The sequence below is a fragment of the Corvus kubaryi genome, unplaced genomic scaffold (assembly GCF_017639235.1).
Source record: "Corvus kubaryi isolate FWS band 111438036 unplaced genomic scaffold, C.kubaryi_AGA036_p1.0 37284, whole genome shotgun sequence".
Lineage (NCBI taxonomy): Eukaryota > Metazoa > Chordata > Aves > Passeriformes > Corvidae > Corvus > Corvus kubaryi.
In genome coordinates, this window is record NW_024581088.1 from 10870825 (window position 1) to 10897425 (window position 26601).

The window sequence follows — 26601 nt, forward strand, 5'->3', positions numbered from 1 at the left end:
CGAGCCCGAGCCGCGGCCCTGCGCGGGTGAGCCGGTGCTGGTCTCACCGGCAGCCACACGGTGCCCCCATTAGCCACACGGTGCCCCCATTAGCCACACGGTGCCACCATCAGCCACACGGTGCCACCACCAGCCACACGGTGCCCCCATTAGCCACACGGTGCCACCACCAGCCACACGGTGCCACCATCAGCCACACGGTGCCACCACCAGCCACACGGTGCCCCCATTAGCCACAAGGTGCCCCCGTCAGCCACACGGTGCCACCACCAGCCACACGGTGCCACCATTAGCCACAAGGTGCCACCGTCAGCCACACGGTGCCACCACCAGCCACACGGTGCCACCGTCAGCCACACGGTGCCCCCATTAGCCACACGGTGCCACCACCAGCCACACGGTGCCCCCATTAGCCACACGGTGCCACCACCAGCCACACGGTGCCACCACCAGCCACACGGTGCCGCCGCAGTACCGAGCACCGAACACCCTGCGAGCCTTCGCGGAGGAAATACTTCTTCAATAGTCCAGGCCTTCCCACCCCTCCAGAGGGAAAGGCTGGAAGGCTAAAGCCGGCCCTGTGATCTGAGGTAGTTTTGTGGCTCGTTCCAGATACAGTAACTTCGGTCCCGGTGTTGCAGTACGGGGTGTGACCCCGTTTGCTCTCACAATAACCTGTGACAGAGCACAAAGTCTGCAGTGGTCTTGGGGTAACAGGGCTGGTGTGTGCACCATCCCCTTACCTGCCTGTTCCTGCCCATTTGCTGTCCCGTGAGCATCCATTTTCCTGCCATTGGACTCTATCAGTTTCCACTTGTATTTCAGGAGACGAATGCCCTCAGTTATCCCAGGATCTGTCTGTCATCTCCTGAGATGAAGATGTTTGTGCTGGTCCTGGGTTCAGTGGCTCACTGAAGTGATGGAGAGCAGGATTTAATGTTTTCTACTTTCACTGGGCCATGACCTGATAAACACAAAGTTCTCAACTATCAGTGAGTACAAGAGGAATTGGTGGCACTCAACATGACAAGCTATTCTGAATTCCTTATTTCCTTCTCTTCCCCAGAACAAGTATTTTAAAATAAACTGCTCTCCCTGCTGAAGCGGGTGGGAAAATTACATTCCTAAAGCAAGCTTACACAGAAATATTTGAAATTATGACAGCTGTTGAGCCCCCATCACTTTTACAGTTTTCTGGTGAAACCTTTAAATGCTTCTCTTGATAAGGAATAAAAAATCCGAGTCAGTCTTTGTTCTTAATCTAGAGTAGCAAGTTTACACTTTTATTTGCTGATAAAGCTATCATACTTTCAGTGCCTTTTCCTAAAGATGAGCTGAAGCTTCAATCTGGAGACGTGCCTCTATTTCCAGACTTAGTCACGAATGCTGTAGGAACAGTCTTCTGAAAACAAAGACCAGTTATGAGGGGTTTTAAAGTTTCAGGTTTACAGCCTTCCTATGTCATCACTCAGTTGAACAATATATAAAAACTCGCAATGCAGTTCAAATAATCCATGTTATTACCATGTATTCACTTTCATTTCAAGACCAGAGTCCTGTAATTCAAAACTAGACATACCCCCTATTTCTCACTTTGGTGCTTTTTCTCTTTAATTCACCCAGAAAGGAAAGCTTTGCAGGGAGAAGTAATACATCATTTACTGAACAAAGTGGAAAAAGGACAGATTGAGAACAACAGCTTTCGGTTTCACTTAATTAAACTGGACCAAGAGGAAATGATTCTGCCAGGATCTGAAAACCAGAGGAGGATATTCTGGTCTCTGCTTCAGTAGGGAAAGTACTGCACTGTTCAGAGTAGATTGATTTGTGAGGCACAAGACATATTAGTCTGAGTCAGGAGAGTGAAAACAGACTGGCTCTGCAGCAATGCTTCTTTAGTGCAATCTCATGGGAACACCCTGTGCGTTGGAATCTAAAGAGCTTTGTGATACTCTGAGTATTAGCTTTACAAGATGCACTTCCTCTGCAAAATATCCCATTGTTCCTGTTAACTCAGTCTAGAATCATCCTGAATGAGGAAATCTATTCTAAATTTCTGAAATTCTGCAGTACCTTTTTCCCTGTGGCTTGATTTTTTTTCATCCTAGCATTTTGCAAAGTTGTCCAATGCAGACATTTGATCTAGAAAAATAAGTAACAGTCATGTCAGAGGAGAATTTAACATTATATTCAACAAACCATCATATTCAGTAGGGAGGCAACTGGATATAATCTTACTATTTGCTTAGCAGGAACAACATGAGCCTTCAGCAAATAAGTACAGTTGCTGAAGACTTTCCAGGATTTGAGCTTAAAATTAATTACTTCAGTCATGGTTATTACTTTCCTAAAACTGAAGCAGACTATAAGCAATGGATCTTGTTTGTGTGGATGTGAGCATAAATAGTCTATGGGATTAACAAATTCCACACTTTACAGACAAGAGTGTACCTGTGGCCAACAGTTCAAGAAGCTTTGGAATACAGAGATGGGCACTGGGATCCTGGGCACTGGGGACATCAGCAGTGATTGTGTAAGTATGGCCCTTTGCAGGTAGGAAGCCAAGTCCAGCGTGTCACATCTCACCTCATGTTTCTGAAGGGTTGGAAGTGGCAGCAGAATGTTGCAAGAGTCACAGATCATCAGCATATCAAAAAAAATTAGTGTCTTTAAGAGCTTGAGGTGGAGTGTAGTCTCTTCTGGGAGAGGGAAAGCTAATCATCTTTCTTTTGCATAGTTTGTCCAATGGCCTTGCTACTATTCAAGACACATCAAGTTCTGCAATCCTCATGGCCCCTTTCAGCCATCTATGAGAGATGGCCAATTACCCTGAACAAAGAAATGAATGTTTTATCACTTAGTTGCAAACATAGCAACAGAAAGAACCATCAGTCATGGGGGGAAATTGAGGCAGCTGCTGGGTTTGGCATGGTCCATGCACTGACTCCTCTCTCTGCCAGATACTGCAAAATTGCCCACAGTAGTATTCTGAAAAGAGAGAACATGCAGCAGGGGAGAAGGATGTGAAAGAAACCTCTGCACAGCAAAGTAGCAAGAGAGCAGCAACTTGGAAATTTGAGATGCATACAAAGTATTTTTCTTTCCTACTCAATGGCTAGTGTACGCCTGATGCGTGGTTCTTCTCTGCTTCCTCTCTTACAGGAGACCCGGATAACACTAAGGAAAATCCTAGGAACTCTTGAAATCCCCCTCACTTCGTAGGAGTGAAGATCTCTTACCAATTTTTGCAGGACTTGCTCTCTCCTGACATTTTTCTTTTTATTCTGCTGGATATCCTTTCTTCTAAGAGCAGAGAGGAAAAAAAACCAAAAACTGAAAGGCTGTGTTGCAGTAACTCCACCCCAAACAGCTGTTAGCCAAAAAATTCTTTAAAGGAGAAACAGCAGCATTGCCAGAGAAGTATTGGGGTTTGGTTTTCAGTGTGAGTTCCACACACAGATTAGTTCGCTAGTCCTTAGAGAAACTCTGGGGCCTCAGTTTGCTTCTTTCCCATGTAAGTTTGATTTACATTAGCTGGTTCAGTAGATGGCAGGGTTCCTCCACCCCGCTGGTGCTGGTCCGGCTGGCCTCTGCCCCCAGCATCCAGGCATGCTCTGGCCCAGAGTTGAGGGAGCCTGTGGCACCCTGAGGAGGGAGGCACGACATGAGGTCCCTCCCAGGCTGCAGGGCCTCAGGGCTGGCTTGTGGTGAGTAGGAGGGCAGGGGCATGCTGCTATCCGCTTCGCCTCTTGAGGGCTGGTCATGGTAGTATTTGGCCCCACAAACCCATCTTGGCCTCCCTGGGGCAATGCTGTTTCCCTTGGGAAAAAGCAGCCAGCTCACGGGAGGTGTTTTCCCTCCATCACCACAGGGGAGAAAACCCATCATTGGTCCCCAGCCTCTCCTCCCCAAGTGCACAGCATGGGCTGCTCAGCCATGCCCCAGCAGATGCCCAGGCCTCACTGATTCCCCAGTTTCCCTTGGACCCAGGGTATCCAAATATGTGCCAGGTGAAATCTCTAACCTGCATTAGCCAGCACTGCCTTTCCTCCCTGGGGACACCTTGCTGTGGTTGGGATGGACCAACAGCACGAAGGCCCCAGGAACAGCACGTCCTGTCTCTTGCTGGACCTCAGCAATACATTTTTACATAGGAAACTTCAGAAGAAATATAAGTTAAAGAGAAAAATGAACAGAACTTCATGTTTTCAATGCCTTTTGGAAGGAAGGTCAAGCATTTGTGTACCTGCTGCTACAACTGATCCCTTATAGCTATATGATGTAAGCAGTGTCTTTGATGTGACAGACCCTACCCAGTGTGGAACAACGGGATACAGGAGATACAGAAAATACTAATTGACCTTCTTCGTCTGTCAGGTAGGGGCACTAATATTAATTCTTCCACCTTGCAGGAGTATCAGAAATAATTATTCACTAGACTTTGCACAATGTATCATAATGCCATAGACAACAGCTGCCACAGATGTTTCTCAGAAATTGGTGTGGTTCATTTCCCATCTAAACAAGCCCCTTCTGTCCCCCATTTTTCTCTGGGAAAAATGAAGGAAGAAGAAAAAGGAAGCGCAATAAGCCATTATTTAAATCTGGGAATAATGAATGTTTATCTGGATTTTGTAACACAAATTATGTAATGAAGCAGAGAAAAGGCTTTTGAACAAATATGTTAATGAGATGGCAGCTAAGGGAGAGGTTACAGAGCTGCCAATTCTGAATCAAATTTTTAACATGATTTTCTTTTGGATCTTTTTTCTTTTGTAGTTGTTAGCCTGCACAGCATTTGAATGGGCTTTAGGGCACTAACTATATGGGAAACACCAGTTCTAGGTCTAGAAAGACTGATCAGCGACATACACTGCCTGAGAAAACCCCACTGACTCAAAATTCATAATGAGGGCTTTTATGTAGAAAGTTGTTGGGCACAGGGATTGTGCCGAAAGGACTGTTCGTTCAGAGTCTCAAGAGCTTTTCTTGGAAAAATATCAGATACTCCACTGGGAACTTAGTTGAAAGCTACTCCTGAAGCAGCACAGTGGACTGGCAGTAGCTGGGAAGTACCGATTGGAGGGAAAATGGAGAGCAATGAAAGAGTGGTTTTCTCTGAATGCTGGTAATAACTCTTTCTATTTAAATTCAGTGTAAACCTTCCAGTGCATAAAATTACCATACAAGACCTCTTCTAGGCATCTTTTTAAGGCAAGAATCACGTAGAGGTAAGTTCTGAGCTGGTTATTTTTTAAATGTGATTTTCAAACGCCTAAGTAGAAAACATTCTTTTTCTGCTAAGTCCTAGAATGACTCAGGGTCAGTTGTTTTAATTTTTGTTTCTCAGTGTCAAATATGATACATCTTACAATCCTGGTTTAATTTTATTTTGTTAAAACTTTTGTACCTCTGGCTGTTGCATGGAGCCTGCAACATGAAAGAACTTAAAAAGAATGTGAGGAGTTTTTGTCTCGAGAGAGAGTAGCAGTTATCTAGGTCAAATGGACTGCTTTAGAACAAGCAAACTGTACTTGTGTGCTTGGGCAGCATTTGAATTAGAAGCAGAAAATATGTCTATCTGTAATTAAATGAACCAGCTGCTGCCTGTAAAGTCACCTTTTTACAGACCATTCCTATCCACCAATAACTGGAGTAAGTGGGAGGATTGCCTTGTAGAGAGTGCAATTTATCAGAAAAGCAGCTTCTCGGGAATGAACTAAACTATAACAAAATCTTTATTTTTCAATTTTTCCACCTGGACTGATCCTGGAATTCCTACTTTCTAAGTGGGATTGATTTCCAGTCCCTTTCTCTACCAGACAATATAGGTCAGCCTTTCTTAACTGGTCTTCAGCAGTGTCCCACTTCTGACTGCAACTCTTGGCCATGGTTCACATCATTGCCTCTGGTATCTGAAGTATAAAAGAAAAGATTGCAAGACTCTGCATGTGGTTTGACAATGCTGTCAAGCTCATCTTGGCATTTGCTGTCTTGAAAGATGCGGCTGTTCCTGTCACAGCTGTTCCTTGCCCAGCCAGAACTGGCCCAGTCTCTTGAGCTGGCTCTGGTGCTCACTGAACACTTCATTGAACCTATTCAGCTCACTAACAGCAGAAAAATGCTCTGCTTTCTTTGTCAAGTTAAATCAAATGAGCCCCAGAGCCACCAGCTGAGAAAACGTCGCAAAGGCCAGGGAAGGTTAGTGGCGGTGAGCCACAAGATGGGCTTGGCTCTGTTACTCAAACCCTTGATTCTTGACATGCTTCAAAATACCTGTGTTTATTAGGGCAGCAGAACAGCAAATGGGAGAAGTGGTATCTTGCAGCCAGAAGGGTTTTCTGAAGGGAGACCTGATTCAGCTCCTGGTTCCACCTCATGTCGCCACCCGTGCCTAAGCCTCTTTGTAATACAAAAATTTGAATTCCTTTGAAAACTGATTTGAAACTTACTACCAAGAAGAACAAGAACAGCACATTATTCAAATTTGGCCCAAAGGATGCTACAATCTTCTGCTTCTAAATGATGTCTGCAATCAAAAGTTAATTTTACCCACTGCCTTTAAAGCAGTATTTAAAACCATTGCTCTCTACTATGTTCAGAGCCGTACTGACTGGAGGAAAGGATTCCTTTTTCTTGAAGGTTTGCAATTAGTGCTCAATTAGCATGAGCCAAATTTCAGGCTGTGGGAGGTTTTTGTTTGAATGCTCTTTGGACCACCTAAAATTCCTCCTGAATGTTTTGGAAGTGCTTAGGCTCTCTGCAGCTCCCTCTACCCAGCTGTCAAACCAGTTCTGTAAAGTAAGCAGCCAAAACTTTGTCTGTCCTCTCCTTGGCACAGTGAAGAGGAAGCTCATCGTCAAATGCTACGAAAGAGCTGCCACTCCTGTAGCACCCTCACGTCCAGACAGTGCCAAATGCACCTTTGTTGGAAGCATAAGGGAGATGGAGAACAGCTGCAATATTTGCCAAATGGAACATGTTCCTCTGTGTTTCTCTGTGCTGATCCCTTAGCGCTGTGCTGAGTCTCAGCCTGTACTGTAAATTCCTCTTTTCCCCACCTTGATTATGCATTGCACAACTTTCCCACCTGTTTATCTGAATGTAGGCATCTTCTCTCGTCCTCTCTCAGTATTCTTTTTTTTGCCAGTGTTGTTGCAGCTTGCCATAATACACGATGACGTACTTCTAACATCTGTATTCAGTCAACTTCTCACCCTCCTGGTCCTTACAATAGAACATGAATTGACACATGCAAACCTTCTGTGGTTTATAAAGTAGTGATGAAGTGTGCAGTGGCAGGATGGCTTGAACAAGGTGGTAACAAGGTCAGAATTTACCTTTCAAGTTGACAGGTTCAGTTCAGTACAGGACTTTGGCTTTGCTGCTCTCCCTCAGCCAGCTGCTTTGCTTGATTTTCGCTGAATTCCTAGCAGACTTCCACAGGAACTGTAGTTGGCACTAATTTGATTTCTTCTCAGCAGTCAGCCCTGACATTGTTCATGAACAAATATTCCACATGCACTCCAACAAACCTGCTCTCCTCCTGAAGTAAACCTCTAAAAAAGGAGCCTACTTTAGCAAAAGAAGTAAAGAAGTAAAAGTTGCACATTTCCATGGTCCCGCTTCAGATTTCTCCCCACTGCTGCTTTAATCAAAGTCCTGGGAATGCCTTAAATTTAAAGTTTCTAAAGGCAGCTTATCAGTGCTGGTCTTGATTCATGAAAAGATTACAGTGTCCTAGCGTAGGACCAGTGTCTCAGATAAAAAGATGCTCAAATAAAGGAAATCTAGGCATGCTTTCTTTCAAATCTGCACTCAATGTTTTTCCTAGATATCTCTCACTTTTCAACCAAGCAGCTCTGCCAGAAGCAGTATGAAGTGGGTATTTATCTCTAAGGGTCAGGAACTTACTGGTCTTGACTGACACCTCCCTGTTTCCCTCCTTTTCTCCTTCCTTTTTGCTCTGTAATCTCTTGGGAGGCCTGCACCGTCTTCTCATCCCTGTCCAAAGTCAGCTGATCCTAGGAAACCTAGGGAACATTGTGTTTCTCGCATGCCTCTCCCTCTCCTCCCAAGGTACACCCTTTGCTGGTCCAATGCTACATAAGCAGCAGCAGACAGTATCCACTACCTTTCAATCTGGTTCTCTATTATTCAGGTGCTGGTTCTTTTCTATGAGTCTTTCTTTCTCTGTTTTGTTCCATACTGTTGAATGGACTTTGCATGGCACACTGAAGGCAAGTTTGCAATAATTCCACACAATAAAGGAATACTGATTCCCTTTTCTATATTGACAAAAAAAGGACGGAAGCATGAATTAGCTAATTGAATTGCCCGTGGAGTCCCGTGTCTCACCCCCAGGCACAGCAAGCAAGTCTCCTTTCACAAGATTAGTCCATCCAAAGGTATCAACACATTTGTTGTCTTCCTCTTTATTTTCTTTTTTCTTCACTGCATCTTATTGAAACAAGAAAACAACAAATCATATTTGCACTGGTCTATCAGAGTTAACCTTAGAACAACTCCATTAGAGTTAACTGTTTGCATTTTCTTATTTAAGTGCTTGTAGTCCTTTTTCTTTTTTGACTAGGAACCATTTTTTCGTTGGAGATAGGCCACAGGAATGCAAGTTTTGGCCGATTCCCCACTTTCTTCTAGACTTTGCACTGGTGTGAAGTTTCCTCTGTGTTGGTAAGTTACCCAGAGGGACTGCTCCGAAAGGTTTGAAGATTTGGAATCTGTCCAGATCCGGTTGGCTACTGTTTTTCTTAGTGGGCATTCACTGCTTTTATAAATGAAAAGTAACATTGGAGTGTCTTGTTTTGAACTTCTGTCACTCAAGTTCCTCTGGTCAGCAGAGGATAAAGAGTGCAAGCTGTAGTCAGAGCTCCCTCATTACTTGCTGTGGAATCTGAAATTCTTTATTTCTGTGAGTAACTCCTTGGTAAGACTGTATTAAGAGACTGCAGGATCAAATTGTTGAGATATGATTTCTGCTGACTTCATTTCAGGTGGCTGTTGCCATCCCAGAAGCAAAACCTAAAATATCAACAATTTGTTTGTCCCCTGTCTAGTTTCCGGTCCCTCTGGTTGTTCCTTTCTGCCCTCTCAGTAGTGCTGGCCACTGTCAGTAGGATCATCCTTTTGGATTCCAAGGCTGCGCTGTAGATGAAGCCACTGAATTCAACAACATTAAAAATAACCTTTCAAGTTAACCTTCCTGGGTTATTTTTAACCCAGATCCAGAGGCACAATGCCTCTCAAAATAATAGCAAAACACAGCCATGCATGCCTGCACAGACCTCTGTTTTGGGGAGACCCCCACTGTGGTTTTCACTCTCCATTTCCCTAAAGGAGCCCAGTCCTTCCCCACCACTGTGTGAATGAGCGAGGGACGATCCTCCCTTGGCGTCACCAGCACCTCCCGAAAGGGGCCGTGTCAGCACCTCGGTCCCTGCACGCGATGCGCTCTGTGAGAATCTCTGATTGCTGGCACCTTTCTGTGGGCTCTGCGAGCGGGGAGAACGTTCTCAAAACATTCTCCCGACTGGTGTGATAGCTGATACACGGCCATTGAGCAAACTTCCCTGGCATGGAGGGGCTGCAGAAGCCCCGCACGAAGGTGGCCGCAAGGGAGGGAGTGCGGGACCGGCCCCTCGCCGCGTCCCGGCGCCCCGGGCAGGGAGGGCGGCTCGGAGCGGGGCCCGGGGCGCTCGGGGAGGCTCGTTCGCTGCCGGCCCTCACCCGCACCGCCGCCCGGGGCGGCCCCGGCGGGGCGGGCAGGACGTGTGGCCCCCCGTCCCTCCCGTCCCCCCGCCGTGTCCCTCCCGTCCCCCCTCCCGTCCCTCCGCCGTGTCCCTCCCGTCCCCTCCCGTCCCCCCGCCGTGTCCCTCCCGTCCCTCCGCCGTGTCCCTCCCGTCCCCCCTCCCGTCCCTCCGCCGTGTCCCTCCCGTCCCCTCCCGTCCCTCCGCCGTGTCCCCCCCGCCGTGTCCCTCCCGTCCCCTCCCGCCCCGTACTTAAAGCGGCGGCGGTTCGCGCTGCTCCCACTCGCGCCCTGACCGTGTCACCCCACAGAACATGGCCCCGACGTGCCTGCGGCCCCTGCTGAGGTACCGCTCCTTCGCCATCCTCTTCCTCACGCCGCTGCTGCTGCTGCCGCTGCCGCTCGCTGTGCCCACGCGGGTAAGTGCCTGCGGGGCCCCTGCGGGAACAGAGCCCGGCTCCTGCCCTGCTGCCCCCCAGGTGATCCCCACTCCACCCGTCTCCGGCCCTGCTCCCTGTGGCTCCCATGGACCCAACCCATCGTGCCAAACAGATGCTATTCATTTTGGGCCAAGACAAACCCATGCGTAGCTGGCCGGCGCGTTTGAAATGGTCCCGCATTATGTCGTAGCGACTGGAGTGGGCTGAAGGGCAGGAGTGCGTCCCCAGCTCTCTGCTGAGGCTCTGCTACTCCCAGCACGTTGCTTGCTGACATTCTCCATCCTGATGCAGTCGGGAGCCGGCGCTGTGTTGTATGTATTGGTCAGGATTTCAAATACCATGTCCTCCAATTCGTCCATCTTACTCCGGGGATGGCGATGGCACAACTCCTTTGCGTTCACTGGAGTTACACCAGCATAAAATTGGAATAACCCAGGGAAGTATGGCGTTCATTGTCTTGTAGCCTTCTTGACCAAGTGTGAAAGCTCAGTTCGCATTATTTTAGCCTACTAGAGCTTTGGAGACTATTCTAATGCTAAAACCAGCCTTTCTTCTGAGCAACTTGTGTTGCTCAGTCTGTTTTAAAGTACAGGAAAATTTGATCTGTGCTTATAAACCAAATTGCCAGCTCTCTGGTTTACCTAAGTAATACCAACCTGGCCTTTCAGTTGAATGGTGGTGCTTTATATAGTGGGGAATTCCTGACTGTTAAGCTCTACTTTGGTCAAAGCTAGGAAAGATAATTTCCAAAAAAAAAATTAAATATGTCTTCAGTTTGCCATTATTTGTAGGCATATTGTGTCATTAGTATAACCTAAGAAATTACAGTATTTCACAATGGGAAAGTAATACTTCAGTCAGTGACTGCTTTTTCATCTCTCAGCCAGGAGGCAGGTCACTGCATTTTGTGTCAACTGTACAGAAACATCAAAGAGACATTCTGTGACTGTTCCCATAAATCACAGATAAACATAGATATAAGTACAAATACATATTTAATTGCAAATCTTTGGTCGTTTGAATTGGCCATGGTGGTTGGAGTTAATTTATAAGCTTGGTTGTATTTTTGAACTCCACATAAATTATTTACTCTTTAGTCTCTAAACCCAGTGTTTTGAATTTTATTCACTTAGAATTGTTTATCTGTCTTTCATACTAGCAACAGATTAACCACAGTCAGTTCTAGCCCTGCATTACTGCAGTACAGCATGAATTGTATTGTGGGCTCACCTTATATGTATAAAGGGAAGAGACTTCAATAGGATCTGCCTGGTATCTTCTAGTCTCTGAAGAAATTTTTTTTTTCAAAACTTGTACCTGAGGGGAAAAAAATTCAAATTACTTATGAAAGGTGTTTCCTGGTTCTTAAACTTCTCAACAAAGTTAAGAAAAACACAGCCCTACTTATAAATATCACCTGATGTCAGTTTTTAAATGTCACTGTCACACCATTTATTTTAGCAATAAAGTCATATTTGTTGTATTAAAGTAAAATCCTATAAACACATGCCCTAAATAGGAGCAAATACTGAACTACAGAACACTGACTTCAGCTTTCAAACAGTTCACTGTTAGCTAATGAAGGCTTGCTTCTCCCAACAATTTTTAGAGTACAAACCACGGAAGGCTGGGATACAGAAATGCCTGATCCACAGCCCAAAAAGACAGGTTGCAAGAATTCTAATCTAGGGAATCCCCTTAGCAGGTAGGGACCATAAGATTTGGGAAAGTTATTTAATACCTCTAATGTGCTTAGTCACCAAAAAAAAAAAAAATATAAAAGAGTTTTACTTTAGTAGTTACTTTAAAAAGCAGAGAACTTTTAAATTATTCAGTGAAATAGTTTCTGAGTTCAGCTGTGTTACAGGACATACATCAAAGACTTGTGAATTTCAGGCAAGCTAATCATCCACACTGGGAAACTTGGTCATCCGTTTAGAAAAATTAACTCTATATTGCTGTTCTTGGCTTCTAGATGTAAAATCTGCTGACCTCAACCACCAAGAGGTAATTGCACATGGCGAATTGTGCACTTACCTCATGGTGAAAGATTTGTTTTTCTCACAGCATTTATATTGTGTGGATGGATTAAAGCAAACACTATGGTCTTCTTGGTCAAAAAGATGTTTTTAGACAAGTGACTTCAGAACATGATTTAAGAGCACAAGTTTAAGTCCTCATTCAATGTAATTTGTTAAGCTACAGACAGTGGAGTGTGTGAGCCACTTGTAAGAGCTACCAATGTATTTCTTATCTTTAAAAACAGTTTCTAATGCTTAAATGTGTTTTCTATTATGTTGTAGGAGGCCAAATGTGCATATATCATCATCATCATGGCTGTGTACTGGTGCACTGAAGTGATTCCCCTGGCTGTCACCTCCCTCATGCCAGTGGTATTTTTCCCTCTGCTTGGAGTTCAGAGCTCTAAATCAGTAAGGAATTCATTCATGCAATCCAGGTCTGATACAGGGAAATCCAGTGCTCTGATCCCTCATCAATATTTAGCCAACAAGTCTGTATTAGTGTTCAGGGTTCTTATATGGGAAGATGCTGAACTACATACACATTTGCCCAAACTGTTAAGAGGGGAGGGCTTGAGGTGGTAGAGGGAAGGGTCTGTTTTGGGCATGGATCCTGCTGGAGAGCATCCCACTAGTGCCAGCAGTCTGTGTGATCATAACCTCTGAGAAAGTAGTGCTGACAGATCTTCTGGGAGATCTCAAAATGTATGGGACAAACTTCTAAGAGGATAGATGGCATGGTGCCAGCAGGTATGCTGTGTCCTCTCCAGAACTCATCCTGGACTGTTTGTACTGGAGCATTAGTCCAAGGCAGAGGCTGTATTCAGGTTCTGTAGCCCAGCTTCACTACTGCCCAACAAGCTGGTAAAGGCAGGTGTGGTTGTTGAAGGTGCTGAGAAAGCCATTTTGGAGCTTGACATTTCCAGTGCCTTCCATACTTTGAGCCCCCAGCTGTGTTTTAGGAATCCAGTGTCATTTTGCACAATGATGCACAAAGAGCTCCTGCACAGGCAATTCAGCAGTTACACAGGTGATCAAGGGTTCAGGAAACTGCAGGGAGCTCTCAGGCAGCAGCTGCCTCTTCTGCCAGTGTTGGGTGGGGTTGGGTCCAGTCCGTGGATTTGAGAGGGTAGTAGGCAAAATGCACTAGTGAAGCAAGTAAGAAGCAACATTTGGGCCCGACTTACCTTCTCTGTCTTTCAGGTTTGCTTGCAGTACCTAAACGACACAAACATGCTCTTCGTTGGAGGGCTGATTGTTGCAATTTCTGTTGAACAGTGGAATCTTCACAAAAGGATTGCACTGAGGGTCCTTCTGATTCTTGGGGTGAAACCTGCACTGTAAGAGTATTCCATTGGTTTTTTCTTACCTCTTACCTCAGTTTAGGAGAGACCTAGGGATAATGTTTAACGGTCAGCAGAGAAAGGTTCCTTCAAGAACCAATTGAGCTGTACTTGGACAGAGTTCTCAGAAATGAAGTCTAGCAACAGGAATAGTTTATTTGTCCTTTATCCAAAACTAGCATCTGACTAAATTGTAGAGGCTTGCCATTGGGGACAAAATTATGACAGACTTAATCATGCACTGGGATTCCTTCAGTGAAGGTGGCAGAGCTGTCCTAGAAGGGAGTCTGATCCTGCTCTGTATTACTGGATGCTGCACACATCCCTGTTGGGCTCTGCTCTCCAAATTACAGTGACTACAAAGCTTAGCAGCGTCTGTTCACTCTCTTCCCCTCTCCTCTGCGTTTTTCTCTCTTTTCAGCCTCATGCTGGGATTTATGATAGTCACTGCCTTCCTGTCCATGTGGATAAGTAACACAGCTACCACTGCCATGATGGTTCCCATTGTCCAGGCTGTCCTGGATCAAATGGACAGCACGGAGTATGATGTGACCATGATGGAACAAGCAGCTGGGCAAACAAATACAGTTATTGAGCTGGAAGAAAAGAGCACATCAGAGTCCACTGCAGTGCATGGTAAGGGCCTGCTCACCAAAAAGCTGATGCTACTGAGCTTGCTACACTCGCAGCTCCCCAACCTAGGATTGCTGTGTACCCTTTCCAAGGAAAGAGGATGGTAACCTGACTGAAACCCCCTAAATACATAACATTTAGGTTTTACAAAATAGCTTCCAATTTTGATGGCTGCCATTTTGTATGCTAGTGCTAGATCCCAGACAGGTTGTTATGTTCTTTCCTTTGAGCTGGAGTCATCCTCCTACAGTTTCCCCAGACTTAACTGCCTGTTTAGGGAAGTGAAAAGCATATCCTGTGGGAAATAACCATCCACACCCCTAGCATCCCACTTTCTAAATCTTGTGATTATCAGTGAGGATTCAGCTTCTAAGCCATGTAGGGCTATTTGAAAAAAATCATGTGAACACAATCTATTTTGGTTCTAGGGTAATAAATATCTCTTTATTGACCAGATTGTATGTGGAGGTGGGGAGAAGAAAGAGGACTACTTTAAAAGCCACGTGGAAAAGAGGAACTGGTGTAATTTGACTCACAGTAGACAAACTGCTCTTGTGTGTGATCTTACCCTGATCTTACCTCAAGGTCCTCTGCCAATACTGTGGTTCTGCAGTAGGTTTTACTTCATTTGAAATATGTGCATAAACTCAGTCCCTCTCATTTCGCTGCTCTGCTGTGCTGTTACAGAGGGCTATATTATTAAATATGATTTAAGATCAGATCCCAAGTGTAGTGAAGATAATTAGAGTGTGCAAAAAATACCCTTTGATATTGTTGAGTTGGTTGTAATTGACATAAATTCTTTGTCCTGCTCCATTAGTCCAGCCAGACTTCAAGATTAGAGTGTTAGCTTCAGAGAACAGTGGACACAGCAGTAAAGTTTCATGGTTATTGTAAACTGGCAGAACATATTGATTAAGTTATGCCAAGCAAGGATTTGGGTTTCAGTGGGGTTTTTTCTGCCTGTATTCATATCTGTTAAAGCTAGTTGGGTTCTCACTGTGGGATTGGAATGGTTCCAGTGACTACAATATTTGGCTGGTGGTAAGCCTCTCTGTGAAATAAGAAATCACTGATGAGGAACTGTGGCACTGATGTGGACAAGAGCGTCCTTGGATCATGTAAACCCAGACTGTCAGCCTCTTTCTTCAGCTCCTCATGAACATTAGTCCAAAGTATTTAGGGACATGTCTGTGAGTTTTTAAATTAAAATAAATGGCACATACAAACTGGAAGCACTGAGCCTACAGGCCCTATCCCGAACTCTCTGCCTTTCCAGTTTTACCTGAGGCAAGTCATTTTCTTTGTGTCTAGCCATAAGCAATGGACAAGTCCCTGACGACCCCAAATCTTCTGAGGAAAAGAAAATGAGGAAGCGTATATGCAAGGGAATGACACTTTGTGTATGCTATGCTGCCAGCATTGGAGGAACTGCAACACTTACTGGAACAGGTCCAAACATGGTACTGAAAGGACAGATGAATCAGTAAGTCATTTTTGCTGCTTCTTTTAGTTATACTGTCGTACTGTTTCTGTGACCAGTTGACTGGCCTTAGATGACAATTTGAGTTGCGAACTTTAAGCAATAAGTTGAGGAGCTGAGAGTGAGAAATGTGTATGAAGAGTTGGGCCTCATTTTTTTTGCCTCAGCATCTTTTAAAAGGAGGCTTTGTGATGGAATTATAGGTCTTCTGAGAAAATTGGAAATAGTGGTTGATTATGAGATATTGGTTCTTGTGTGTCCTCTTTTTCAACTGAAATACAGCACATCAGATGAGGAACTGCAGTAAAGAGCACCAGAAGAATGTAGATTAGTTATAAGCAGAATGTAGATTAGTTATAAGCACACTGAAGAGCGCTAGAAGGAACTTGGCCCCTCCTGTAATACTCTTCCTCCATACTGTGCCTGTGGAAACTGTACAGTTGTGTTGTACTCTCATTGCTAAACTGAGTTTGGGAAGTGATTTCCATGACACCCAATCCACAGTGGAAATTTTGCAGACTCAACATCAGTCCCTCAACATTGCTTCCTTGTTTTGAAAGGACTTCAGCCTCAGCTGCTACATTATCTGTTGGTTTTAATACCCAGCTGGAAGTTTGCTATTGATATTTTTCCTCCGATCATTATTGGTGGACACAGGGAAGAACAAAAATTGCCGTTCTTAAAACACTGTCTTCATTCTTTCAAGCCAACTAGCAACTTTTTCTTCTGTTGAAGGCAGCAGAAGTGCAGGTATTAATTTCAGGAAAGACATTTCTTGCTCTCTTATTAGAATGAATTGGGAGGAAGAAAAAATATCCTGTCTTGGGATAAATGAGCAGGTGTGCTGGAAGTGAAAGGTACCTAGGATGTATGGGAGATCTTTCAGCCACACTTGTCTGACTGAGACATAAAGTATCAACATAAGCTCCTATATGCATCAAAGTAAGACACGGGGAAAATTGAGGATCATTTGAGTTCTGCTCTGAAATCAGGCTGTCTTCCTCCGTGACTTCAGTTAGGCTGTGGATGTTGCCTATGATTGCTTGTAATGGTTGTCCTAGATGTACATGTATAATTGTCACTAGCACATATTAAAGGGAGAGTAGATTACTAAATGTTTTGACATTCATACAGAAAGTCATTTCTTTACAGGTTGTACCCCAACAATAATGATATTGTGAATTTTGCTTCCTGGTTTGGATTTGCATTCCCAAACATGATCCTGATGTTGGTGCTAGCTTGGCTTTGGTTACAGTGCTCCTTCATGGGACTCAAGTGAGTATTTATCTACACAGCATTGTGTAAACCCCTCAGTAAATTAGTGCAGATCAGCTTACTGAGACATCTGGGTAAAACAAATGCACTGACAAGTTATTAATTTGGTAGCAGAGAGCAGGTCCGTTTCACAGAAATTTTGAGGTCTGGAAACCTTTTGTGTTCATGAGAGGTACACTAAGGCAAAAGCCTTATACATTCTTAATCTTCAGACAGAACTGCCTTTTTATTTTTCAATCTCTCATCTGTGAATTTCAGCCCTAGGAGAGCTGGCAAAGCTGGTTTGCAGCCATTGATTCAAATCTGAGTTTTTCATCCCAGGTTACTTCAAATTGCCATCCTTTGATAGATCCCATTCTTCTGTGACAACTGGCGTGTCCCCACAAAATACTTTGGCACTGTTGTAATTTCTTTATTTCTGGCCTCTGCTGTAGTCTGTGTCTGTCCCCAAGAGTGATAGCTTCAGAGTGATAAGGATGTTAAATCCCTCTAATATGTTCATACTCACAGGGTTTTTTTCTCCATTTTTCTTAAAGCTTTAAAAAAAGCTGGGGCTGTGGGACAGAGAGAACTGCCAAAGAAAAAGCTGCGTACAATGTGCTGAAGGCAGAAATGAAGAAGTTAGGCCCTATCTCTTACGCTGAATTCAATGTCCTCCTTATGTTTGTATTGCTGGTGCTCTTGTGGTTTTCCAGACACCCAGGCTTTGTAAGAGGCTGGGCCACCAGGCTCTTCCCAGAAGGAGAAAAGTAAGTTCTTAGGTGTTTTTTCCATCTTTTACCCTCTTGGTTACTAAAAAGATTCCCTTGCTCATATGTTCCATTTTGAGTGTGGGGTCATTAATTCCAACTTTACCTGACTTCATGTTTGCTGGGCTTGATCCAATGGCTTGTACATGACACCACCAATTATCTATGATTTGACAGTTTGTGCTGCAGTGAAAAGGCTGGAGACTGAGACATGGAGCAAGCTGAACCTCCTAAAGGAAGAGAAAATTCTGTAATGCTGGTCTCAGTCACACTGACATACACCTTCGTATTTTGTTTTTATGAGCTCCAATCAGTTGCAGTGACATTTGAATATTTGGTAATACTGCCTCTAACTAATACCTTAGAACTCACTGGAAAATTGATTTTGTGCTTTGAATGGCTTCTTTGCATAGTGTTCATGCATGGCATGTTAGGAACATAAAATACATGTTTATTATCATTCAGGCCATTTCTTTAGACGTCCATCTTTGAGATACAACTGTTGAATTTTGGCTTCAGCACAGAGAAGGAACCCTGCTCCAGGAGGGATGAGTTGTCATCCGGGACTCTGGTTATTAATGTGTATTGTAGTTTGTTTCTTTTATTACTGTGTTTATGTTATAGCAGGTCTGAGAGACCTCAGACATGAGCTAACGACCCATTTTGCTCAAGCCCCAGATGGCAAAGATCAGTGACTAGAGGGCTGGAAGGCAGCCCTTTTCTAGGAGAAAGATGTCCATTTTCTAACCTATATCCTCTTTTCTTCATTAGGTATATCACTGATTCTGCTCCTGCTGTGTTTATTGCCCTGCTACTGTTTATCCTTCCTGCTCATAAGCCCAAATTCATAGCCTGGAGTCAAAGCATGTCTGACTCTGAACAGACTGAAGAAGGTATTTAAAAGAGGGATTGTAATATTGTGAAACAGCTAACCCACTCAGCTAACAAGGCAGAAGCATGCACTGGATTTACATGCAGTTCTTTAGGGCAGCTCACCTATCTCACTTGTTGGGCAGGGCTGGGGCACAGTCCGTGCTCACGTGTGTTACCCTCACCCTGTGCAGATCTGTCAGTTATGTGCATCTGCCCACTGGTATCTTATAGAACAGGAGACAAAGTGTCTTCGCTCTCCTAAAACATGTTCTACTTTTCATTTCTCACTTCAGATATTAAAAAGCCATTTTTATCAGCCCCGCTGCTAGACTGGAATGTGGTTCAAAGGAAGATGCCCTGGAGCATTGTGCTGCTGCTGGGAGGAGGTTTTGCTTTGGCTGATGCAAGCGCAGTATGTCCTGACATCTGTTTTTCTCTGACTCAAAGGCGAACTTCCCTGGTTTGTTATCTAGTCCTGTATTACTGGGCATGCACCCAAAGCCAAACCCAGTAGAGAAGTTCAGATCTGGAGGCAGATCTAAATTAGCAAAAACTGAGGAGAGGTGAACGCTTGTGAGTCTTTTTTAGGAGTTTTTGTGCTCTGACCAAGTTTCTTTAATTTATCTTACCTCTTTGAGACTGCCAAGTAGGTTGGGATCTTCACTGTCTGGACAGTCCAGGAAAGCATCCTTTCTTATTTCTGTAATCATCCCAATCCCAGCCGTGGCTAGAAAAATAGAAGCATAGATAACACTTGTAAGATTTTCAGAACCATTTGCGGTTTGTTTAAAGGTTATACATCTTCAGACTTAAACCAAAACCACTTTCAGAAAGAAAATCCTGGGTTGATGCTGTGTTCATAAATTCACAGAAAATGCAGCTAAATTCCCAAACCAGGAAGGAATCTTGAGGTGAACCACATTGTTTCCTTCACCGCTGCTAAGATGCATCTAAATCAAAGCAAGCCTTAGATATCAGTAGGGCCATACTTGGGGGAAAGTCGTGTTCACATCTAAGTTTTGTGGCTAATTAGGTTTAAACCATGGGGCAAATTAAAGCTCTGGGGGCTTACTTTCATCTACATACATCATACATAAATTATTAAAGCTCCAGAGCATTAAAAACCATCAAGTCAGAGATTTTGTAACCTGTTTGTATCAACTACTGACTGTGTTCCTACAACAGAGCATTCAGACAGAATCATAACCTTCAGAAACCCTAGAAGAAGTTTCTGGGCCATACATTAAGTTTTTGCAATGGCCTCAGAAATAACACTTTCTGTTTAGCAAGAAAACCATAATTTTGTAACCTAAGTGTGAGCAAGTATTTGATTTCCAGAAGAATCAGAAAAGTGGGATACAGTATTATGTCTAGTTGGCAAGGAATTTCTTTCCATTTTTGTGACAAATCATTGTACTTTCCTGGATGGTGTTTGTATAATTCAGGACTCCTTTAGCGTTATTTGACAGGAATGTTGCACATAACATGACTTCCCTGCTTGTGAGTCAGGGATTCTAAACCTCACTGAAACTCACTTTTTTTCTTGTCAGAACTCTGGGCTCTCAGCTTGGCTGGGTCATCAAATGACTCCACTGGGATCTATCCCGCCATGGGCCATTGCAACAGTGCTCTCCCTTATCATAGCTGTCTTCACTGAGTGCACCAGTAATGTGGCCACAGCCACCCTCTTCCTGCCTGTCTTTTCGTCCATGGTAAGACTGCTTCCATCCTGTTGTCCTGTCAGCTGGAAGATCAGAGTTAAACTGGGTGGCAAAGCAATATTACATTTAATGTCTTGGATGTTGCTCCAGTGTTTCCTCACTTAAAAGGAAGCCACGTTGTGCCTTCTGTAAGGTGTGTGCCTTGGCCCTGGAGAAAGTGAAGTCCCTTTTGCAATACAGATCAGCAAACATCAGTTACTTTGGTCATTTTGAACCATCACTTAGAACTGGAAAAACACACACACACAAAACCCAAACCAAAACAAAATCCAGCACTTTCTGATGATGCCTTTGAATGATGCATCTTCACATTTTGTGCTAAAATACACAAAGTGGTAAGCCTGATTATTAGTAATGTGTCATTTCTCATAGGAACCCAGAACAATTTTAAAACTTAGGGAGGAAAACCTGGTAAGTTTTGCTGCCTTTTCTGAGCAGATTACAAACTGTGGCATAAAGAGAAAAATAGGTTACTTTGTTCTTTATTTGGGAAAGGAAAAGCACTTTGTTCTAGACTATTTCACCAAAGTAAAATTACCCCAGTCAAGGTACTGAGCTATTAGTGACTTAAATTGGCACTTAAGTTTTGATTCCAACAGAGTTTATGTAAAGTCTTAGAGTGTCACTCCATGTGCCTAGTAATTATAATCCCATTCCTGTGTTCCCTGGAAAAAGGGTGGTCTGAGGTCAAAGAAAAGATTGTTGGATATATTTGACCAGAACTCCAAATTATACCATAGAGCAAAACAAACAACATGAAAGAATCAAACCTTGTTTTTAAGTATCATGGGACAGGAAACAACAGCAAAGTTATGTTTAAGCACATACAGATTTCAGAATAAAATGTTTGTAAATTATTCTGGTGATGTAATACAAGGAAACAAAATAAGCCTATGTATCTCAGTGGTCTGGGATAGATTGATCCTTTATACTTTTCTTTTCAAACACCTCCAGAGTGATATTCTCTCCATTTCATTTCAGGCTGCATCTGTCAAGATCCACCCTTTGTATGTTATGCTGCCTGGTACTCTCAGTGCTTCATTTGCCTTCATGCTACCTGTTGCAACACCACCAAATGCAATAGTGTTTTCTTACGGCCACATCCGTGTTTTGGATATGGTAAGATGCCTTGTCTCTTATCTGAAATTCTCCATTGCTTTCTTCCTGAAATATGGTGAGCTTAATTTTCTTTGCAGAGTGTTTCCATAGTACTAGGAAGCTCTTACAGGCTGTAACTACCACCCTATGCCCCTCTCTTCTGCAGTGTTAATATTGTGATAAAAATTTGCGTCTCTGAAGTAACAGAACTTTTCTCACAGGCTTTGGCAGACATACAGGCTGGCCCAAGTGAAATGAAAAACTGACAGATCATAAGTCTCTGAAACCTGAAGGGTTAAAGTGCGGGCATGCTCTGCAGTGTTCTGGGGCTTTGGCGAGTGTCTGAGGCCTTGTCTCCATTGGAGCTGAAAGCAGAAGGTAGCAATCAGTAGCCCTTGGCTCTGGTCCTCTGATTTTCTGCCAGACCACACAGGGCAGGTTCTGGGCGGAACACACAAACATTACTGGTTTTTTAACTGGACACTTGAAGAGGGCATAAGCAGTTCTCTAATAAGAATAACTTATTATACATGCCTTAAAGCTCCTAGACTCATTATATACATAGCAAAGTGCTCAAAGACTTTGCACAGTGTGTTCCCTGGTATCTCCACCTAAGCAAGAGCATAAGGCAGTGGATACAATGGCTATTTCTGTGATTTATATGACCATCTTTCTTGTGTATGTACAAGTAGGCCTTGCTGCAGTTTGCTGTGCTGGTGTTTGGGTGTTGCTGGTTTGGACTTGCTGTGCTGGTGTTTGGTTATTGTTGGATTTTTTTCCTCACAGGTTAGATCTGGAATAGTGATGAACATCATTGGAGTCTTCTGTGTCACACTGGCCATCAACACATGGGGAAGACCTATGTTTGACCTGGACACATTCCCAACCTGGGCAAACAGCACAACAAATCAGTGAGCGGTGAAGAATTTGTGTGTTAAACAAGGAAAGGACCCTTACTACTCCCTATTGCCTAAAGTCCTGTATAGAGTCTCATCACCACTTTAGATCCAGTGTTGGGTGTTTGCTGCCTTCCAGCAGTCACACATCAGTTCAGGGTTGAACCAACCCAAACGTGCTCCAGTTGTGCTGGAGCCAAAAGTGTTTGCAATTATACAACCTTAAGGATCATGTGTCGGGATCATAAGTATGATCAAATGATCCATTGTTCCTCCAATCAAGGTCAAGAATTAGGATTTATCAAACTTTCAATAAAGAGAGGGGAGGCTGTTGGATGAAATGGTTTGAACTATTATATCACTATGTGTACTTGTAAATCATTAGCATTGAACATTGCACTCAGGCAGGGGCTGAACATTCCTTACCTATTCCTTATATCTACAAGTCAGCAACTGTACAGAGAAATCCCTGTTGTCACTGGTCTAGTGAAGAAGGGGTATGTGATGTTGTGCTATCTTACGTTTTAGTGGGGCCGCAGCCATGTGGTGGGATCCTTCCAAGTCAAAATCCAGCACGCTTTCTCTTGGCTTGTTTTCACTCCTAAGTCTCACTGCATTTAGACGCCTTTATTGAGGGTTGAGATAACATAATTCCATGCTGGTCATGATTCAGCTGATGTCTCGGACAATGATGCATTAAGGCTGGCTCTGTGCTTCTTGCACTGTGGCAATTAGAGGGAAGGGAGCCTTTCCCTCAGTCACATGTGTGATTTCACATGCCAACCAGTGTTTTCTGAGTGCCAGCCTGGAGATGACTAGTGGCCCATAGGACTTCACACCTATTGCAGAAGTTCCTGGATTAGCCCCTGATGTGCCTTATTAATTAACTCTGGAATTTTGAGCAAAGTCAAGACATGAGAGAGACTCTAATTGATGACCTGGAAAAAATTTAGGGATCCAGATTTTAGTGCTTGTGCTGGCTGACAGCAGTGGGAGTTGTCTTGTGTACTTTGGAATTCATGTCTTGTGAGAAAAGTAGTTTGTAATAGTTTGTAACCTCTTTATGCCATTTCTGTTACAGAAGTAGTCTACAGAATGATTGGTGTAGGGCTGGGTGTACTTCCTCAGTGGTACATGGACGCTTTTCCTTCAGCCCTGGGGATGGAGGCGGGTGGGAGGTAAAGCTGTGTCTTAGAGTAGAAGGATGTGTGGGTATGACCTGGGTTTTGCTCCCAGACTTGCTGTGTACCCCCGTGCAAGCCAGTTCACCTCTTTTTGACTATTTCCCCTCCTAAAGAAGATGTTATGGAACCTATCTACCTCACCAAGGTGTTGTGAGGACATAAGGGTCAAATTCTGCACCCATGCTGATTTTCCACCTCATGATAATGGGTGCAAGGTGTTAAGTTATAGAATCATAGAATTCTGTGTAGAAGATCTGGCATATAGCATGGTATTGTGTGTAGGCTATTCAGTAGTTCTGTTATTAATGTGAATGTTCTTTATGGAACTGGAAAAACACATTTTTATGTAAAAATGAGGGAAATATTTATCCACAGAATGACCAGGTGCTTTTTTGAGCAGAAAACTGCTTCAAGAATTGATTTTCGTGCCTTTATCTTCTGTGCTCTTTCAGGGTGCTTAGCACCATAAACTCTCTGCTGAATGTTGTTCCCGAGTGCCACCAAAGGCTCCCTGTCTACCCAGCTGGCTGCATGTGGTGCAGCCTCATACTTCTTCTGGGGAACGGTGGAGCATGTGGATAAGCACGCTTCCACTTGCAGGGTCTATCTAAGGAAGAGGCCAGTTCTAGTGCCAAGAAGTGGCTTGCTCACAGATATTTGTCACCACCTGAAACTTATAACAGTATTTGTTTGAACAAAGTGAAACCAGGAACAGCTGAGCACCTTCTGTTCTTTGGCAGTCACCACTTAATGCTGATTTGCATCTCTAGGTATCTAAGTGCATTTGAGAAAGGGACTTTTTCTGCTTTCTGATGGAGTTCACAGTGTGGGAAGGAGCAGGTTATTGCTTCCAGATACAAGGTGCTTGCTCTGCTCTGTCTTACGAGTAAGATACAGGGGAGCTTGCATAGGTAGATGACACTGAGCTTGGCTATCTCAGTTCATGCAAACCAAAACTCCTCTAAAACTGGTTCCAGCTAAAAGCTGTAGGACAGCACTTCACTGTCCTGTTTGCCGAAAAGAATGTTCTGAAAGTTTCTTGAAGGGGAGAAGTTGCCCTCACCTCAGCTAGGGAAGAGCTTCACTCTGTTGCTGGACAAGAAGGAAGCAAATGCTATTTTCATCAACAGTCACACAGGGTGATTCATGGTCAGGAGTGCTGGGGCAAGGGAAGTGTGCATGTGGGGTAATAAAGAGTGTTGGGTTTATTGTAACTGTGATTTACTGGATGTGTCACCTCTCTGTACTGTTAACAGCAGTTTCTTTTTGAGACGCTTTTATGACATTCTGTGATTGATTCATATTAATTTAAATGGGTGGGTTGCACAATTAGAGCCTGGCAAATAAAAACTTTCTAGAAACAGCATGGATTGTTTCCTGTGTACCATAGTGGACCACTTGTTTCTGCATTAGCTTCTGCAGTACCATGGTGTTGCTCCAGTAAGATCCAGGAGGGTACATGCTGTAGTGAATAATGCAAAGCAGAGATTTGGACACCACTCTTAAGTGTCTTCAGACCTGAATATCAGTGGTTTCTCTTCTTTCAACAGCTAAGTGATAACTCAAGTTTGCACCTCTGAAGATGCTCAGGTGGGACCAAATCAGGTGGCATACCCTACTAAGTGTCTCATTCATTTCAGAGTAAAGGATTATAAGAATCTAAGAAACACAACCAGTTTTTAAGAATTAGTGTTGTACAAACTTTCCAGTATAACAGGCACAAACGGGCTTTTCTTCAGAATCAAGCATGCATGGTGTCCTGTTCCAGTGCCCTAAGTAAATATACGTTACTTACAATGGACAATGCAAGGACAATTGCTTTGTGATTGGAGCTGGTTTACAGACCCTTCAGCACTGCAGGACAAGTATCATGATAGACACTTACTGGGCATGGCATTTATTTTGTTGCTCATCAAAGGATTATTGGTTTAGATGAAGAAGTTGTGATAGTCCTAAGGTAGTGGCATAAAAGAATCCCTTTGTCCCCCGCTTTAAAACACACAGCCCCAGCACCCACAGAAAACATGGGAGGATCCTCAGTGTGGGTTTTGTCAGGGCAGGTTATTCGGCCACGCTGAGCGAGCAAACAGTACCCATTTTACCATACGAGGGCAGAGTGTGATTCCTCGTGGTCAGTGAGTCTGTCAGCTGGCCAGCTGGCAGCACAGCTGGCAGTGCCACCTCTGAGGAGCTAAATCAATGCTTTCTTATTTTCTTCCCACTCTCTATGGATCCTTGGCTTTTCCTTTCTTCTCTCAAAATACCAGTTTACCAAAATAGCAAGTTGCTAATGCTGTTTCTGCAAATATTGAGTGTCTCAAACCTGCAGAGTCATGATCTGGGCTGCTGTTGCACAGGGCTCCTGCTTGGCCTTGTACCAGTGTGCCAACTTGTTCCCACAATGTACTGGTGCTTGGGGATGGCCTCACAATCATAAATGAGCACATGAATGACCAAACTACAAGAAAACATACAAAGGGAGAACAAAGGTATTTCCTTCCCATGTGTTGAATATCTAGATCTGTGAAATAGAGAAGAAAAACCTTTCAGCATTCTCTATATGATCAAGAAGAAGTCCCCAAGCTGAAAAGTGGTTCAGATTTTTTGGTGTCATCCACTGAATTCAGAGCAGCGGGTAGTGCATTCCAGCTGACTCACTTGAACTCAGTCTTTGGCTTATTCAGCCTTTGTCTTCCAGCTCAGGTGTGTTACCATTTGAAAGAACGACAACCTGGTTGTAGCCAAACCCAACATTTGCAGACAAAGTTGGAATTGGGCAGTCGGTGAAAATCAGCCCAGAAAAAGAAACAGAGCACTGAATCAGTCCTACCCAAAATGCAGCAGTGGTTCCTTAACACACCACCTCTTCCTTTTTAGTAATGACATATCATATACATTTTTCAGATACTTCACATCTTTTTCTTCCCCCCAAATGTCTATGCTAAAGATATGAACAAGTGGGTAGTAATGAATCCTGAGCACTTGGATCAAGTGACAGAGTTTCCACAATGTTTTCCAGTGTGGTTGAATAAATGTATGACTTTTGACAAGTCTGATCAATCTCATTGTGCCACTGAGAGGTCTTCAACACTTTTGTACTTTGCACCACAAGGCTAGCA

At 43.8% G+C, this 26601-nt stretch overlaps 1 protein-coding gene and 1 long non-coding RNA gene across 7 annotated transcripts; one reads left to right on the plus strand and one right to left on the minus strand.

Moving 5' to 3' along the window:
- Positions 1-1249: 1249 nt before the first annotated feature.
- LOC121663828 lies at positions 1250-9396 on the minus strand. Of its 2 annotated transcripts, none has more exons than XR_006015773.1 (5): positions 9306-9396; positions 3240-9180; positions 2587-2829; positions 2074-2142; positions 1250-1402 (listed from the first exon to the last, which is right to left on the minus strand). It is a non-coding gene; the product is annotated as an uncharacterized LOC121663828 (long non-coding RNA). The 2 variants fall into 2 exon arrangements; XR_006015774.1 differs by having other exon boundaries at positions 3240-9165; positions 9306-9393.
- SLC13A5 (solute carrier family 13 member 5) lies at positions 5040-24848 on the plus strand. Of its 5 annotated transcripts, none has more exons than XM_042026544.1 (13): positions 5040-5128; positions 10078-10185; positions 12510-12638; positions 13431-13567; positions 13992-14206; positions 15518-15689; positions 16839-16961; positions 17498-17710; positions 18482-18603; positions 18877-18995; positions 20134-20295; positions 21286-21423; positions 22189-24848. In XM_042026544.1, exons 1-13 carry the CDS (start codon positions 5123-5125, stop codon positions 22315-22317), a joined length of 1773 nt encoding a protein of 590 aa, XP_041882478.1. In that variant the 5' UTR covers positions 5040-5122; the 3' UTR covers positions 22318-24848. The 5 variants fall into 5 exon arrangements, 4 of the variants coding, with proteins under 4 accessions (XP_041882478.1, XP_041882480.1, XP_041882479.1 ...); XM_042026546.1 differs by lacking the exon at positions 5040-5128 and adding an exon at positions 5144-5231; XM_042026545.1 differs by lacking the exon at positions 5040-5128 and adding an exon at positions 8604-8694.
- The last annotated feature ends 1753 nt before the right edge of the window (positions 24849-26601 follow it).